This window comes from Nipponia nippon, unplaced genomic scaffold (genome assembly GCF_047370975.1).
Source record: "Nipponia nippon isolate SJK-2023a ecotype South Korea unplaced genomic scaffold, ASM4737097v1 scaffold_2, whole genome shotgun sequence".
NCBI lineage: Eukaryota > Metazoa > Chordata > Aves > Pelecaniformes > Threskiornithidae > Nipponia > Nipponia nippon.
Genome location: NW_028262336.1, coordinates 129,906,129 through 129,924,547, shown reverse-complemented (window position 1 = coordinate 129,924,547; position 18,419 = coordinate 129,906,129). Strand labels below are relative to the sequence as shown.

The window sequence follows — 18,419 nt, the reverse complement described above, 5'->3', positions numbered from 1 at the left end:
CCCTCCAGTTGCACTGACGCAGCTGGTTTTAGGGGTGCCAGCCCAGGGGATGGATTTGGGTGTTTAATAACCACTTGCACCCAGCTCGGCTCCCTGAGCAGGCTCGGGTCCGGCTGGTCGGGCACGGACCTGCGGCGGGACAGGGCTCCGTGCTCGGAGCTGCCACGAGCAGCGCCGGCAGCGCCGCCCTGGCGTGAGGCGGGTTTTCCCCAGCACTTGGCTGCGGGACAGACGGATGCTGGGACGGCAGGCAAGAGCCGAGAGAACCAGGGAGCTCGTGTTAGCTTGCCGCTCCGTTCCTGGCAGCGGTGGTGCTGCTCGCCCACGAGCCCTCCTCCTACGACCCCTCGGTCAGCGCGGGCCGATGGGTTCTCGCGGGCGGTCGCAGCGCGCTCTGCCCTGCTCATTGCTGCCGAAACCCCCCTGCAGTGCCCAGAGGGTGCAGCAGTTTTTCTTCCGAGGCGGTTTTTGCACAGGGATGGGTGAGCACACACCTTATTTTCCAGGAATTGCAGAGCACAACAGCGAGCAGACATGGTTTTCGTCTGCTGTCACGGCAGCGTTGTGGCTCTATCGGCACTTTCAGGCTAGAAGTCGCTGCCTGAAAGCCTGAGATGAATCTTGTCACCACACAATTTTCCAAACTCAGGAGGGGAAAAATAACTCCAGACACGTTACAAGACAGCGTACATTTTATCCAAGAGGACCAAGGTGTGGGATGCTTTATTCAACCCCTGGCTATACTGCGGACTGAACTTTGGGCAGCTTCTTGGCCTCTCCCTTCCCTGGCAGCTGTAGCTGTTTGGGGCTGCCCTGCTTGGGTGTTGCCTCTGCGAGAAGGGCTTTTCCCACCTGCACCTCATCCAATGTCTCGGCCGTTTCCTTGCCGATGGCGGCAGGGGGGATCTCAAACACCTCCCGGAATTCCTCCATCAGCCTCCGTGCCTCCCGGTACACCTCAGGGCTGGATTTCTTCTTTTGCAAAACAGAGGCTGGAAAAGGCCGGGGGGGCGAGCGGAGCGATGGGACGGCTCCTTGGCTGCAGTATTTCATCTTCCCTCCCACACCTCCGCCCGCCAGCGGCCCCAGCCCTCCCGTCCCCGCAGCACGGGCACGTCACAGGCAGGGACGCAAAGGCGGCTGCTGGGATCCAGCTCTGTCCTGGTGCCCACAGGAAACACGAGAGCCCCAAAAGCAAAGGCACCAGTGGTCTTCAGTGACTCAAGAGTGAAGACATGCTCTGGGTTCAAGCCTGGGCAGTGGCTCTTACTGTAGGCGGTAGAAAGTGCCTTAATTTCTTGCCTCTCTTCCTCTGCTCTTCCCCTGCTCTTCCCTGGTCAGCGCAGGGGAAAGAAGCAGCACCGGGGAGTCCTGCTTGCACTAGGATTGTACCAGCACCGGGGAGTCCTGCTTGCACTAGGATTGTACCACCATCAGGGCTGGGTGGAGATAAAACACGGCCAGTGCTTGGAGCCCTGAGTCCTGCTTCATCTCGAGGACAAAACCACTTCTACCGCAAGGCCGTTCTCCTGCCGGCTGGGTCTGGGGTGAGGTTAACCCAGCCGTGGATCCAAGGGACCTCGGCAGCATCTGCGTTGCGTTTACCCGCCACTAACCAGTAGGCAGAGCACCGGGGTCCAACCTCGTGGTGGGCTGAGGGCATTCAGCAGGCGAAGCCCCTGTCCTCTCCGCAGGGACGTGGTGGGCGGCTGCTGCAACAGGGGGGACCCTCCGTTCCCAACTCAGCCGCACCCCAGCACCCCGCCAGCTCAGGGACACCTTGGTGTTCACATCCTGCCCCTGCCTCTGCGGTGCCGTCGACAGGAGAGACCGGGAATGCAGGCACATACCCAAGGGGACTTCAGTGATGGTCGAGGTGTTCCTCATGGCCATCAGGATTCCTGCCAGGACCTCTGCTCTTGTCTTGCGGGCAGGAGGGCCCGGCATCCTCCCATGCTGCAAGGAAGAGCAGGAGGCTGCAGCCTGCTGCCCCTCCACCCTCCAGGCTGATCACAGAGTCACAGAATCGTTTAGGTTGGAAAAGACCCCTAAGATCATCGAGTCCAACCGTTAACCCAGCACTGCCAAGGCCGCCACTAAACCATGTCCCCAAGCACCACATCTCCCCGGCTTTTAAATCCCCCCAGGGACGGGGACTCAGCCCCTGCCCTGGGCAGCCTGGGCCAGGGCCTGACAGCCCTTTGGGGAAGAAGTTTTTCCCAATACCCAACCCAAACCTGCCCTGGCGCAGCTTGAGGCCGTTCCCTCTTGTCCCACACTAACATGGGCCGTGTTTCTGCACGAGGGAAGTGAGACGGTCTCTGTTTTTTTTCTGGACGAAGCTAGTCCAGTTTAGACACCACCTTAAGATAATTGAGCAATGCTGGATCAGCTTTCCACAACCCCAGAGCAGCGCAGTGGATTCAGGGACTGTAATTCTATTACAACCCCTGCCGCAGCCCCAGCTCAGAGGCCGTTTCCTCCACCTCCTGCGAGAGAGAGAGAACAGCGAGGCACCGGGATCGGGAACTGGGATCGGGAAGTGGGACCAAGCCCACGCTCGAGCTCTCAGCATCCACCCAGGTGGGCTGATCCAGATACAGATGTAACCATTCTCCCTTCAGAGCTTCGGCTCTTTACCTTTATCCGAGGCAGGTAGGGCTTCTGTACACTGTCCAGTCGTGGCTTTGTGTCCCGGTAAACCAGGGGGTGTTTCAGGATGTAGCACAGCGCCTGCACGTTCTTCTGTATCCCTGTGAAGCAGAGGGAAAATGGAACAACAAAAGCCTTTGCTGCTTCTTTCTTGGTCAGAGTAGACCACACCGATCATCAACCTGCCAAGGCTTTTCTGAGCAAAAGCCGCCTGCTGTCCTCGCTCACCGACTGGCTCGATAAAATCTGGGTCCGTGTCTCCACCGAGCAGCTCCTCGTAGCCTTCGTATCGCTCTGGAACCACCTGGGAGCTTCCTTCCCCGCTCTGCTCACTCTTCTCCACCCTGCCCTCTGCCACGGATCTCGGCAGGGACACATCCTCCACCTCAGAGCAGCAAAATAAAGGAATTCACGGTGGCCCTTTCTTACCAGTCAAGCTGATGGAGTCAGCCAGAGCAACTCCTGCTGTGGCCAGAGGTCTCTCCTGGTGGCACCGAGCCACGCAGCCACCACCTCATGCCATCTCTGCTCAGTGGGACCGGGCACAGAGGAGAGAGGGGACATCCCCATCCCAGCGCAGACTTTTTTCCCCTCTGATAATCCCAAGATTTTCAGGGAAATCAAGTCAAAAAGCTGCCCCGGTGAGCTGTAGGAGGGAGTTTTCCAGCAGACGCTGCAGGGACGATGCTGGACTGATGAGCTCCTGCAGTTGGGGCTACCCACCAAACCAGCACAGCCCCGTGCCACCCTGCAAAATAGGCCACCAGTTCTTGTTCTTGGTCACAGCGTTGCATTTATGCTTCTTTCTAGTGCTTCCTTCCGTAAATCCCTTGCAATCGAAGGAGGGTTCTGACCACTGGTACCCGCAGCACGTGCACGTGGTTCATTCACTTTGGAAATGAAGATCATTTATGGACAAGCCCCGCAGTCCTGAATACTTAGAGCCTGGCCTCACCTTTGTCATGAAGAAGGATGCAAGGTCCTCCTCGGCTGAGCCAGGAGGAGGCCTGGGGTCATCTTCCCCTTCCCCCAGCACCGTCCGCCGGTCGCTGGCTGGGGTCACGGAGCTGACGGGGGGCAGCGGCTGGGCCGGACTGGGAGGTGCAGCATCTCTCGCAGCCTCCACCGCAGCTGGGAGCTGTTTCCCCGGAAAGGTCTTGACAGGAGCTTTCAGCATCAGCGGCCGCTTCGTGACTTTGGGGAGATGCAACGTGACCTGGGGGGACACAACAGACATCCACACACACTGCCGTGAGTGTCAGCGTGGGGTCGGGCTGGAGGCTGGTCCTTATGGGACAGGGAGTGCCTGGCTCCAGGGACACCCTGGCAGCAGCTCCATTCCCGCAGGATCCCTCAGCCAAGGGATGATGGGCAGGGCTGAACCCAAAAACCCAGTGACAAACCCTGCCTGGGGCAGCAAGAAGGAGGTGGTTGGACTCCCCAGCCTCATCTCGAGCTAAATACCTCCAATCCTTCCCACCCTTCCTTCCATCCTTCCAACCCCGCTGGGATCCGTGTGTCCCACCAGCTCTTCCCGTGCTCCCCAGTGAGTCGGTTCCTGAGCAATCCCACCTCGAGTATTGCAGCAAGGGTTTCATCCTTGCCTTAGGCCGGAAAAACCCCAGGCTCCCAAGGCACATCCCTCCTTACCTTGCAGCTGGCTTCAAGAGGGATGGAGAAGTGCCACCTCTCCGTGGCTAGGCTCTTCCGTCGGACAAGTTTGATCCCCAGGTTGTGCTGGAGGAGCCAGGTCAGCAGCGGCGGCTGCCCTGGAGGAGCAGAGGTTCAGCTGGGGGAGAGCCCCAGCCCTGCTCCTTCACCGGCCGCCCACTGTGCCAACCAACCCCAGGCTCAGCTCAGAAGCCACCCAGTTTCGTAGGGAGGTGTTAGCCCTAAGGACACACGCCAGACTGGGCTACGTGCCACCAAGGCCAGAGGAGCAGTCCTGGCCTGTTTTACTTACGAATCTACATGTATAGAATCATACAATCACAGAATCGTTTAGGTTGGAAAAGACCCTTAAGATCATCGAGTCCAACCGTTAACCCAGCACTGCCAAGGCCACCACTAAACCATGTCCCCAAGCACCACATCTCCCCGGCTTTTAAATCCCCCCAGGGATGGGGACTCAGCCCCTGCCCTGGGCAGCCTGGGCCAGGGCCTGACAGCCCTTTGGGGAAGAAGTTTTTCCCAATACCCAACCCAAACCTGCCCTGGCGCAGCTTGAGGCCGTTCCCTCTCGTCCCATCGCTTGTTCCTGGGGAGCAGAGACCGACCCCCCCGGCTCCAGCCTCCTTTCAGGCAGTTGCAGAGAGCGATGAGGGCTCCCCTCAGCCTCCTCTTCTCCAGGCTGAGCCCCCCCAGCTCCCCCAGCCGCTCCTCCCCAGCCTTGGGCTCCAGACCCTGCCCCAGCCTCGCTGCCCTGCTCTGGCCATGCTCGTGCGGTAGCTCGTACAGGGAGCAGCACCATTGCAACATCTGATCAGCATCCTTCTGGCTACCTTCAAACGTTGCCTATCGAGGCCACGGGCACGTTTGGGGTTTATCCCCCCCCACTCAGAAAGCTGCTGCAGGAGGAAACTTGAGCCAGCTTCAGACAAGCCCTTTGTGGGATAAACACCATTCGGGGAGCAAAATTTAGCCTGAGACTGCACTGCTGCCCTCACGGATGGGCTGTTAGGGACTTTGATGGGGCCAGGAGCAGCAGCAGGGCATTAACAGCGTTTGCAAGAGCAGTGCTCATCTGTGTTGCTCTTTAGAGGGCAGCAATGATTAAAGGACCTTCCTGGGGGCCCGGGCCAGGGCCAGCGTGGCAGGAGTGTCCGAACACCAAAAGGCAACCTGGTCCCTGTCCCAGAGAGCTGACAGCGAAGGAGGGACAAAGCAGGAGTTTCCCCACGGAGCGGGGTTCATACTGTACTGCTCTGGGTGGTGGTAAGAAGGTTGTTGTGAAACGTCAGCTCCTTCAGGCACGGGAAGAAAGCCACGGGTGAGAGAGCTGTCTCATCCGCGATCTGCAAGATAAAATAGTTTACTCTTTGCTCGAAGCACTGAGTCACGCCGGAGGCTGTAGAGTTTCATCCCAACCCTCCCACCAAAGCGCGTCCCTCCAGTGCGCGGGGACCCTGGCACTGGGCAGGTACGTGCAGCGGGGAGGAGGAGACGGCATCCCTTAACCAGTGATGCCCAGCAGCTCTGCTGCAGCAAGAGGACTGGTGCCTCAGAAGGGCTGGAAAGTACAGAGGCAGGACTTTTTTCCTGCCTCTCCACCCTGCAGTCCAAACCACAGCCTGGCCAGGACACGGCAGCCAGAAATCAACTCACTGACAAGGCAGCGACCAAAACCAGGGTGATGACACACGGGGAACAGCAGCAGAGCTCACTGTGCTAGCAAGCGGAGCTGCACCATCACGTCCCACGGTGCCAAAAGCAGCAGGAAGAGGAGCTTAAATGTTGTTGCGTGTTACTCGTCCGTTGGGGCACACTGAGAACCCAGTGTGGCTCAGCAGACAGGTATGACCTGGCACTAAACCACTAAAACCACTAAAACCACTAAACCACTGAGTCCTCGATTAGATATCACCATCCAGCAGGCAGCTCCCTCAGAGGATCAGTCCAGAGGGAGGAAAATGCTTCATATATTCTCTGACGAAACCCCCGAATTTGCAGGGGTTTTAGCCAAGCTGGGTGCAATGCAGCTGCCTAAATAGGCGTCCTGTCCCACCCGAGAGATCCTGGATATCTGACACATGCCCGTGGGCTGGCAGATGGACACAGGGGCTGGGGAGAGCTCTGCCCTTCTGCAGTGGCAGCTAAAGGGTGTCTCCCAGGGAACTAAGGCCGGGCTCAAGCAGCTGAATTATTGTTATTTACACTATCCAGAGCCACAGGACCCAAATCACCTTGTTGAAGGCCAGGCTGAGATGCTTCAGTGCAGGAAAGGGAGCACGAACGTCCCTGCGCGTGGAGGGAGCCAGCAGAGTCTTCGAGGCAGATGGTTCTCCCTCCCTGGGCACAACCTTAAAGAGAGGAGGAAGAGTGTGAGCAGAGACACCGCTCCAGAGGCTCCGGTGGCAGGAGACACCTCCAGTGGCAGGAGACACCTCCAGTGGCAGGATACCACCCTCCTGAGCCCAAACACTGCTATCATTTGAAGAGCTTTTGGTTCAGACCTGTTTCGGTTGTCTTGGGGCAGCTTGCCGTGGCCTCTGGAGTCCCATCAAACGCATCAAACTCCATCAGCCAGCACGGAAAACGTGCACAGGCCCGGGAGAAAGCAGCTGTGCTCTCGGGGAGTGCACACGTGCCTTACGCTAGAACATGCTGCGAGTGCTCAGCACCTCTGAAGCTCAGCCCCTTACTCAAGTTCTAATCAAAATGTTTGGCTTCAAATATCTGATTCTGAAGAGCATCGCGTAAATAAATGTGTGGGGGGAAAAGATTACAGTGCTAAAAATCAATGAACTCCCAGCTCCTGAGCTTCAGTCCCCACCTGAGCCACAGGACACCCTTCCCCACACAGTCACGAGCAAACGGTGACCCAGCTTTCATTTGAAAGTGATAGAAGTTGAAGCTCCAGTGTCCCTTGGTTATGGGAAAATTTGCTCCTGATCTCCCTGATGAGAGACAATACTCACTGCAAGACGTGCAGGCACCCAGAGTCTCGGCTGTACCCACGGGCTGATGGAAATCCAGCTGAGAGGCTTGGGGAAGGGAAGTTTTGGAGCTCACACCCCAAATCACAGATCAGCCAACGGTTCTTACCAGTGCTGGGTGTTCCTGAGAGCCAGAATTAAAAACGACCTCTGCAATGAAACACAAGCAAAGTGAGGGTTTCTACATGAATCCGAGTGCTGGGTCAGCATCCCTTAAACGCAGCAGAAACCCTGCTACCGGCCTCAGGGCAGTCAGGAGCTCCCCACAGGGAGATTTTTGTTTGGAGTCTCACCCATGAGCACAAGGCCAGCATCAGAAGTTGCACCGTTGCCTGCTCCACAAATACCTAACACCAGGGACTGCTGCAGCAAGCCAGGGGACAGAAGTGCTTGGAGGAGCCCTGCCGGCAGCCTCCATCCCAGCCTGATCCACGCAGGTGACACCAGGCAGCCTCTGGATCCACCCCATCGCATGGCCCAGCATGGTGTGTGCATCACCCTTCCGTAAGGACGTCCACAGGGAGAGCTGACCTACCCCAGGAATGCAGACCTGTGCATGGGCTACCTACTCACACAACCTTCCTGCCCTCTGCCTGTCCAGGATCCACAGTAATCCACTTCCCAACCTGAGTTTTTACCCTATCTTTGCCAGTTTTCCTCCCAGCCAGCAGGCATTGTCTCCTTTGGAGCAAGCTACCCTGGAGGAGTCCAGGAGAAAGGGGCATTTCCGTCTGAACCATGGGAGATGTCTGCTTTAGCGTGATTCATGTCCAGTAAGCTCCCAGTAATCATAGAGGGACTGTACAGGTTTGTCGAGATGTCTAAAATGGTCCCACGTATCTCTGCCTCGCTGTTTTAATTTTGTCAGTTGATGAAGGGTCTGGAGCCCAAGGCTGGGGAGGAGCGGCTGGGGGAGCTGGGGGGGCTCAGCCTGGAGAAGAGGAGGCTGAGGGGAGCCCTCATCGCTCTCTGCAACTGCCTGAAAGGAGGCTGGAGCCGGGGGGGTCGGTCTCTGCTCCCCAGGAACAAGCGATGGGATGAGAGGGAACGGCCTCAAGCTGCGCCAGGGCAGGTTTGGGTTGGGTATTGGGAAAAACTTCTTCCCCAAAGGGCTGTCAGGCCCTGGCCCAGGCTGCCCAGGGCAGGGGCTGAGTCCCCATCCCTGGGGGGATTTAAAAGCCGGGGAGATGTGGTGCTTGGGGACATGGTTTAGTGGTGGCCTTGGCAGTGCTGGGTTAACGGTTGGACTCGATGATCTTAAGGGTCTTTTCCAACCTAAACAATTCTGTGATTCTATGATTCTAAACATCTAGCAGATCCTCACCCTGACACAACTGAGCCCTCTCCCACTGAAACACCCCGCGGTTTCAGCACGGGCACGGAGATGCAGGCGCTGCTCACCCGTCCTGCCTGGATCCCTGTCGTTCTGCAACACGGCATATTCAAGCTGTCCTTTCTTCGCTTCCAGCTCTGCTGGTACCTCCGTGTCCTCCTGCTGTGGCAGCTGGGGCCGCTGCCAGGGGCTGTTCAGGGACTTGTACCACTCTGCCCTGAAGCTGTCACCATCCAGCGCAGGGTGGAGGGAGAGCTGCCTGCTCTCTGCTTGGTGCAGGTAGGGAACAGCCGAAATCCCGTTCCTGTCCAGATTCAGCTCCCTCAGGCTATTGGAAGAGAAAATGCATGAGAAACTCCATGATTGCTATCGGTGTATGCAACCGGCCATCTGTTCGCCCCGGCGCCCGCAGGGCAGGGAGCTGGCCCTCGACCTGCCTCCTCGCTGAGCTCCCCAGCAGCAGTGCGGAGGCATCCGTGACACCCGCATCTCACTGCCCGTTCCCCCTCCTCTCTGAACCCCAACCACAGGCTCAGTTCTTGGCACAGCCCGGCGTTGCCCCTGAAGCCCATGACTTTGGTCCCCCACACCAGCCCGAGGTTCACCTAGCTCCAAGTTCACCTCTTGATGAGAATTTAACAGACAAGGAGACGTCCTGGAAGTTCATTAAATCACCCAGGGCGCTGACGAGCTGTGGTCTTACTGGGATTCCCTAACAATGTTCCACCTTCCCGTGGAAGTATTAACATCACCCATGCACTTGCCCAAGGCCACAAGACAGCTTAGGGAAGAGCAGAAACCCAAACCTCCGCGCTCCAGCCCTGCAGTTTCTTGCCTAAACCTTGCCTGCTCCCCCTCCTCTCTCACGAACAGTGCGGACAAGGTGCAGTTTCCTCCAGGAATGTCTTGGCAGAGCCAGGGCAACCAGCCAGACCCAGTTCCCACCTCCAGTTCACAGCACTGGAAGCACCAGGGGAGCATCAGAAGGTCTCTGCGCTGTCCCCAGACCCAGCCCAGCCGAGGCACATGTGAGCTGTCCCCCTTCCTAGTGACTCCTCTCTAGCTGAATCATGAAAGCCCACATTAAACAGAGGGAGCTGATCCGCAGCCTTTCCTAGTGCTGCTGCTCTGAAACAACGATGAATCCGGGGAGAAGAAGGGAAAATGGAGAAAGCAACTGCCATGTCTCAAATCAGACCTGGAGATCAGCAAACGCCCAGGGCAGGAGCTGAATTACCAGCCACCTGCCAGGTTTGGCCAGCTCGTGCTTTGCAGCAGGCTGTTTGCTGCCGTTCAGTCCCATCTGCAATACCAGAGAGACTAAACAGGGAAGTATCCGAGTGAATCACAAAGATTTTGGTTTTCATTTTAAGCCTGCTACCGTGCAAGAGCTGACGGAGGCAGCTGCCAGCCCCCAAAAGCCAGAGCTGTCTGCTGCCAGGTTCTTCCGTACCTGCGGAGATGAGACAGGCTCACAAAGATGCTCGGGTCTGACAGACGATTGTCATCCAGCACCAGGACCTCCAGAGACGGAAACCTTAAATGAGCAGATCTGCAGATACAAAGAGTCTCGTTAATAACACGCTCAAGCAAAGACAGGTGAAAAACACATCATTTGCTGTCACTGCGGAAGATGTATCCGCCGGGAGACCGGACTGGGGCTGGTTTTGTTCTTTTAATAGAAAACTGATATCTAACCTCAAAGCAGCTAAATTGAATCAGTCCCAACCTCCATCTAGCTCAGCATCTTTTCTCCAACAATGGCAAACCGTGGATACCTCGGCATGGCCACTGCGGCTAAGCTATATGTGAAGGGTCTAATTAACGATGAATAAATAACATCCTGCTCACGTGGCTCGGCCACCCAACAGGGCTGCTGTCCTGAGGTTCCTCTCTAGCTGCTGATGACAGCAGACACCCTGGGTGATCTGCGGCTGAGCTGGGATAACACTTCCCTGCTGCCCAGCACCGACCATTAGCTTATTTGATCCTCCAGTTTGCAAGGGAAGAGCTCTGTTGCCTGGTCTGATAAACCCCAGGCCGCCCGCCCTCACTGCTCACCGCTGCCTTGTCAGCCCCACCGCTCCATCACCCTGCCTTCCTTCCCGGCGCGTCCCGCCGGGATGCCAGCAGCTCCCCACCAAACCGAAGCATCACTTGCTGTGTGCACTTACTCCCACGAGCCTGCCAGGTCCGGAGGCAGAGACCCAAGCCCGTTGGCCGTCAAGCGAAGGACTTGGAGCTGGGACAAATCTCCCAATGTCCAAATGTCTTGGGGGGACAAGTTATTGTAGGAGAGATCCAGATCCTGAAGGACACAGAAGAAACAATCCCCTGGAGCAAAGAACAATCTCTGTTGGCTTTCCCCGGGTAAATATTAAATATTTACAGGAGGCTTTCAGTCATGCTACCACCCGCCCTAGGGCATCTCTGACTTGCAGGGACTTCGCTTGCAGCGGTGGGACTCCGCACCTTGGCAGAAGTGCTCAGGGCTGGTTCCGCACTCATACATGTGACTCACGGGACAACAGCCAGGAGAAAGCCGGGGAGCAGACCCTGCTGGGAGCGAGGATGAGGGTTTCTAGGATACGTGAACAGGAATAGCTTTGCTGGGGCATTACAATAGGCTGCATTTCCCCAGGAGGAGCTCAAAGCACTTTCTAAATCAATGTAATATGAATTTCCAATCAGCCTTCCCAGGGCTATTTCTCCAGGCTGTCAGCAAAGAAGATTCCGGACGCTGGTCATGGATGAAGCTGGGATCCAGGGGGGCATGACAGGAAGGGGAGTTTAGGTGGGCCCCATCCCCACCTTTCGTAGCTGATGCCAGTGACAGGGCTGCTCACACAGAGGCACACAGGGATGGACGGGATCAACCCTGGCCTCGTGAGCCTTGGAAATTTGATTCCCCATCGCCTGGGGACCTCTGGTCACCTGGTCAAACCCTGGGGGGTTAGCAACAGTGAAACATGGGAGAGCTTCATGGATCTGGGGACCTTCCAAAGCCCGCAGGCAGGAGGGAGGCCAGGATCTGAGCGTACAGAGCTGACAGCTGAGCCACCAACAATTCTTTGAATGAGACGAGAAGAAAGAAGCCTTTGAAGACAAAACTTTATATCCAGCAGCAATCAGAAACCGTGTGTACAGTGAGAGAGAGAAATCCAGGCAAGGACAGCTGCTCAAAGAGAGCAAGCCTAGATAAGGTGAGTCCAGCTAAGGCAGAGCCTGAGCTCTCTGTAGCAGAAACCCACTGCAGGCTGGAAGGAGAGGACGACTACAGCCACCATCCTAGGCACAGCTGCTTGTTCTTAGGATCCACTTTGTCTCTTTTTTAAAGAAAAAAACAAACTGACCCCTTTGCTGTGTTAGAAAGGCAGCCCATAAGTTGGGGAAACTGCAGACACCTATCTGGAGAGGAGGAGGAGAGCAGGAAGAGAGAACGACCCTGCAGTTTCAGAGGACCCACACTGCAGGGACACACGTCAATGCTACGTGTAGGCTTCAGAGTGACAGTTGGGAGGAGACAAATAAGGTCCCAGATCCCCCTCATCTTACTTCCAAATGCAGGAAATCTCCAGCAGTGATCTTCAGATTTCTAAGTCCGTTCAAGGAAAGTTCAAGTTCCCGCAGTCCTGGAAACTTCCGAAACGGCTCTGCAAGGGTGGAAAAGGAGATGCTTCAGCAAGTGAGGAACAGTAGTAACAGAGCAAGCCATGGGTCACCCGGGTCTGGAATGGACCAAAACCAGCAAGAACGAGAGCACCGGTATTCTCAGTGGGCACGTTTGAAAGAAAATGCCGGCTCAGTCCGATGGTTGTCCATCCATGATGCCCCACCAGCCTGCTCCTTAGACATCTGGTTTGCTTTCATGCGTTTGCTCCCACCCCAAATCAGATTATTGCTCGAAGCCACTGATGGCACGTTTAGCTTATATGTTTTACTAGTTCTAAAGGGATTTCCTTTTTTCTTCTTCAGATTAACTGAGCCCATGACACTGGATTTGGATTCACCTCCCAGCTCTACCATTAACCTCCTGAGCCTTTGGGACAAGTCGTTTCATTATTCCACGCTTCTATATATTAAATGAGGATTTTCTTTGTAAAGAGCTTTGTTTTCTAATAATGAAAAGGATACCACAGCGGCACACAATTCTCGTTACAATAAAGGGAATTAGCGCAAGGATTTCGGTTCAGTAACAGAAAGGAAGCAATTCTGCAAGGCAGTGCTGCATGTGTACCTTAAACCTCTTTGTAAAGCTCTAGACCTGTGTTCAGACAAGGGTAAGCTTCCCTGGGTTGAAAAGCAGCATCTATTTTTTGGTAATGCAATCCCTTACCTAGTGTCAGCAGGTTCTCAGCAGCATTTATAAAAGCAACGCAATCAAATTTCTGAAAATCATCTTCTTTAGCCTGAAGAATACAGAAAAAAAAAAAATCATTCCACTCCAGCCCTAAACTGGTCTGAAACAACTGGATCTCTCCTTTTCTCAGAATGCCTAAATCATAGTATTTCCCATAATTAGGTCGTCATTTGTTGTTCCGACTATGGAGAGCACCCCTCGGAGTATGCGTTCAATGCATGGCTGCCTCAGTGACCACCATCCACAAGACCTGGATTAGTTGAGCCCCAGAGCAAAGCCCCCTCTGCGTCCTCACCGCTGACCTTGCTCCCCGGCGTGCGTCGCAGGGCTCCTGGGCCACGTCTCGTACCTATGTGTGACCCAACAAACGTAGCCCTACGATTTCGTACATCCGTCCTTCACAGTGCCAGGAGGGAACCCTAAAAAGACACTAAAAACCTATCAGCACCTCAGCTCTTTTTCTCTTTGTGTTGCAAGCTAGTCATGAACCCAAATAAAAGCCACTTCTCTCCCCAGGGCTCAGTACTGGGGCCGGTCCTGTTCAATATCTTTATTGGTGATCGGGACGAGGGGATCGAGGGCACCCTCAGCCAGTTTGCAGAGGACACCCAGTCGGGCGGGAGCGTTGATCTGCTGGGGGGCAGGGAGGCTCTGCAGAGGGCCCTGGCCAGGCTGGGTCGATGGGCCCAGGCACTGGGTGAGGGGCAGCAAGGCTCAGGGCCGGGTCCTGCACTGGGGGCACAACAACCCCAGGCACCGCTGCAGGCGTGGGGAGGAGCGGCTGGGAGCTGCCCGGCGGGAAAGGGCCTGGGGGTGCTGGTCGACAGCCGCTGAACATGAGCCAGTAGTGTGCCCAGGTGGCCAAGAGGGCCAGTGGCATCCTGGCTTGTATCAGGAATGGTGTGGCCAGCAGGAGCAGGGCAGGGATGGTCCCCCTGTGCTGGGCACTGGGGAGGCCGCCCCTCGAATGCTGTGCTCAGCGCTGGGCCCCTCACCCCAAGGCGGCCATGGAGGGACTGGAGCGTGGCCAGAGCAGGGCAGCGAGGCTGGGGCAGGGGCTGGAGCCCAAGGCTGGGGAGGAGCGGCTGGGGGAGCTGGGGGGGCTCAGCCTGGAGAAGAGGAGGCTGAGGGGAGCCCTCATCGCTCTCTGCAACTGCCTGAAAGGAGGCTGGAGCCGGGGGGGTCGGTCTCTTCTCCCCAGGAACAAGCGATGGGACGAGAGGGAACAGCCTCAAGCTGCGCCAGGGCAGGTTTGGGTTGGGTATTGGGAAAAAGTTCTTCACAGTGAGAGCGGTCAGGCCCTGGCCCAGGCTGCCCAGGGAAATGGTGCAATCACAGTCGCTGGAAGTGTTCAAAAACATGTGGATGTGGTGCTTAGGGACGTGGTTTAGAGGTGGACCTGGCAGTTAGGTTAACGGTTGGATGCAATGATCTCAGAGAAGTCCTTTCCAACCTTAGCGATTCTGTGATTCTATGATTCTATAAACATCCCTAAAGCTAAAGAACAGCATTTTGCGAGGGGATGTAAGTGGGGAAGGGTCTACAACCTATGAAGACCAAGTTATGAAGACATGATCCAAAAGTTTGTAGGACAAATCCTCCAAGCCTGTTCCCAGCTGGCTGGCTCACCTTCCTGTGCAGGAAATATGCCTGCTTCTAACGTGTGTCTTCTCTGATCTCTGAACACTCCTGTGCTAATGTGGTAAAGCTTTCAACTTTTAAGGCAGTTCCCTAATATTTCTTGAGTCTCTGATACTCACAGAGACCAGATTTTGGCTGCTTATGTTCACAGAGCACAGATCAGAGGGGTTCTTCAAACGGTGGTGCTTCATCTGGAAATAAAAAACCCCACAAATGGTTAGTTCTACAGCAATCCTGTACATCATGTCCTGGGACCTGAGCCCCAAAACCAGTCCTCGGCTGCCCCGGATCGTGGGAAGGGGGGAGAAGATGGGATGGAGACGGGGAGGGAGAGGCAGCTACAGAGTCCATCCACCAGCAGGATCTCCCCAGCTCCACAAAGCGCTATCAGAAAGTTTAGGAATAGCAGAGGAAATCTGCACTCACCAGAAATGGCTCATCTTCGTTATTTTCTTCCATGGAGGCAGACTCTGGGGGCTTTCTCCTCTGCTGTAGTGCCTTCCCGGTGGTCCCCTTCTCAGTCCAAGCCCTCAGGGTAGCTCTGCGCCCCAGCACCCAGTGCCCAGACCCTGGCACGATGATGGACCAAGGCAGAGGAGACGGCAAGGTGAGCACACAACCCTCCAAATGTGCCCTTCTCAGAGTAGCTGCACTCTGCCTGGTGTTTCAGCCTGGCACTGAAATCCATCATTTTAAAATCCCCTATATGGGGAAATACTGAAGTATAAAATGTTCAGTGACCACGAATTTAAGATAGGAACGTTAAAGCTACAGCCAGAACCATGGAAGAGGAGAAACATGCTACTTTGTAGATGCTAATGGAGCCATAGGTTGCAGGCACGGAGACGTGGGCTGGAAGAGCCTTCTGGAGATCTCCAATCCAACCTCCCACCCAAAGCAGGACCATCAGCAACGTTCGATCAATCAGTCGTAGCTTTGTCTAGCGATTCCACCACCTCCCCGGGTAACCTGGCCCAGAGCTGCACCTCCTCCCCGCAAAAAAGTTCCTCCTAACATCCAACCTAAACCTCCCAAGGGGAAATTTTTGGCTTAGTTATGCCATCTGCCACTGTTTGTAGCTGTCCTTCAGGCAGCTGTAAGCCACCATCTCCCCTTGGACTCCTCTTGGCCAGATAAAAAACAAGCTCAGCACCCTCAGCCTCTCCTATAAGGTCCTGTGCTCCAGACCCCTCACCAGCCTAGTGGACCTCTCCACCACTTCTCAAATATTAGAAGACATTTCTGCCATTTCTAAGCATTTCATAGATGTGACTCTGAAAGCCCAGAGCAAAAGGAGAAGCTCTAGCTCCAAAGAGCTGCTGGAGAACCACACTGTGCTATCCACGTGCCTGCCTGAAGCTTCCCTCCCGCCGTCATGCAGAGACGCCCGCTGGAGCCCTCGTTTAATGGGTGCCCTAGACATCCAGCCTTCTTCATTTCAATGAAGTTTTAAATGATTTTAAGACCTTCTGGGCACTGTTTTAAGTTCCGTTATCAACTGTTATCAGCTGTGATGCTGATACAGGAAACCGCCGCTGAATGTACCCTCTATCTGGCCCAACAACAGGGTGGATGCTGGACCTGCCCCTACAGACACGACATTATTCTGCAGGGAGACTTCACCAGCAACACTCGAAGCAGCGTCACCTTCTTTACTTGCACGTAAAATGTTCCTGGCAGGGAAGCAGTTAGTTGCATAGTTGCTTCCATCACCCATTTTATACAGTCCTGTCGTAGCCATCTTGACTGCAACGTTCCTGGGGAGAGTGGGAAACAAATAAATGGGTTAAAATTTTCATTGGCTCTAACGTTACTTTGCTTTAAACAGCTCTTCCCAAGGGCAGCCACAAACGAAGTGTCAGCCTGTAGGCAAAGGAATGTTGTCGAGGACACACGAGGAGCGTCACCTGAAACAGAGAAGTAAACGAGGTGCCAGGAGTACGCGTGTTATTTTCCAGCTCAAGATAGCAAAACGCAGACACGGGTGCGTGCGTGAGTCGGACTGTGTGGACGGCGACTCAGGGAATTTCTGCTTTACCCCTCATTCCTCCTTCCCCTGTCTCCTTTCCCTTCTCACTTGTGGAGGCTCCGGGAAAAGAACCGCACCGGTCACCGCTCCCCAAACCTCGGAAATAAACTTCAAAGGCACTGCATCGCTCTCGTCCCACGCGCCTGTAGCAGGAGACGGTCTCCCAGTGCCATCTGATGGTCTCTCCACACTCGGACACAGTTCTGGCATACTATGGCACAGTTGGACTACAGTGCCAGTATTTGGGGTAGCTCTCCCCTGCAACAGGCGCACGCTGTGTGTTCATGCACCGATAGAACCGGGAGGGCAACTGTGTGTTGGCACCGGCACCGGCCAGGCGAGATGCTGCTTCACCACCACGCAGTGATGCTCAGCGCAAGGCGGATGCTGGCACTGCCGGTACACCGAGATGGCAGCGGGACGGGGTGCAGCAGGACACCGGTCAGGTTACACACCTGCACGTGCTGGTACACACGCAGAGCCCAACATCTACACCTGTCCGTACAACCCCTACACGCACGCTCCCTGCACATACCCACCCCACTCACACGCACACCCCATCGTGAGCACACACCACCCTCAATCCTGACACCCCACACACACCTGTTCCCCTACACCAACACATACACCCTCACACAAACACCTCAACACACAGCAGCCGCACACAGCCCCACACGTACTGGATACGCCCCCCCACGTGAGCCCACACACCCACGCATCCAACACATACTCCTGTAACTACACCCCCCCAACAGGCACCCATACACCCCAGCTACCCGTGAACACCCTCACACACCCTGCTCCCCCACGCACCCCCGCTCATCCCATCGTATAACACACATAAACACTTGACACACACCCTCCTGACGTACCCCTACACGCACACCCACACTGTCACCCCAACAGCCGACACACTGCCACACCCCCCCCAAAAACACCCACGAACACCCTCACGCACCCCGTTCACACACATATATGCACCCTGCGCACACCCAACACATAAACACCCACACACGCTCCTCGCTACACCCCAGCATGCGCACAGCCCATGTCCTTAACACCCCAACACACCGGCACCCATGCACACCCCACGCGAACACCCATGCACCCCCTCACGCACCCCACGTACACCCACGCACACGCTCCCCACACTAGCAGACACCCGCACCCATGCACACCCACAGGAACACCCTCCCACACCCCACATACACCCACCCCACACCCTCCCACACCCCACACACACCCACCCCATGCCCTCCCACACCCCACGAACGCTCACGCGTCGCATACACCCCACGCAGACACCCGTGGACACCCTCCCACACCCCCTCGCACACACATACACCCCCGCACACCCACCCACGACACCACAGACCCCCCCACCCCTCACACAACCCCCTCTCCCCCTCACACCCCTCACCGATGACCATAGAGTTGACGGTCCTCCACGGCCCAGAGGGGCCCCGCACCCGTCTCCCCCTCACCCTCCCGGGCCCCACAGCTCGGCCGGGCGGCGCTGCCCGGCCCTCACCCCGCGGGCCGGGAGCCGCCCCAGCCACTCTCCCGTCCCCGCTCCCGGAGCGGGCCCCGCACCGCGACAGCGACAGCGACCGCCACCGCCTCCGCCTCCTCTCCGCGCCTCCCCGCCGCCATAGCAACGGGGAACGCGGGGCGGGACGGACTACACTTCCCAGCGTGCAACGCGGCGGAGGGGCGGTGGCTTTTCCGCCCGCCCGCTCCCGTCGGCCC

At 56.3% G+C, this 18,419-nt stretch overlaps 1 protein-coding gene across 1 annotated transcript; it reads right to left on the bottom strand.

Annotated features, from left to right (window-relative positions):
* Positions 1-1,048: 1,048 nt before the first annotated feature.
* XRRA1 (X-ray radiation resistance associated 1) lies at positions 1,049-18,399 on the bottom strand. The gene is made up of 18 exons (XM_087759553.1): positions 18,202-18,399; positions 16,265-16,398; positions 15,068-15,210; positions 14,761-14,832; positions 12,977-13,049; positions 12,196-12,293; positions 10,815-10,948; positions 10,094-10,192; positions 8,709-8,968; positions 7,417-7,457; positions 6,555-6,671; positions 5,573-5,666; positions 4,303-4,421; positions 3,608-3,868; positions 2,881-3,037; positions 2,641-2,753; positions 1,851-1,956; positions 1,049-1,712 (listed from the first exon to the last, which is right to left on the bottom strand). The coding sequence occupies exons 1-18, from the start codon at positions 18,321-18,323 to the stop codon at positions 1,612-1,614; spliced, it is 2,244 nt and encodes a 747-aa protein (XP_087615679.1). The 5' UTR covers positions 18,324-18,399; the 3' UTR covers positions 1,049-1,611.
* Positions 18,400-18,419: the final 20 nt, after the last annotated feature.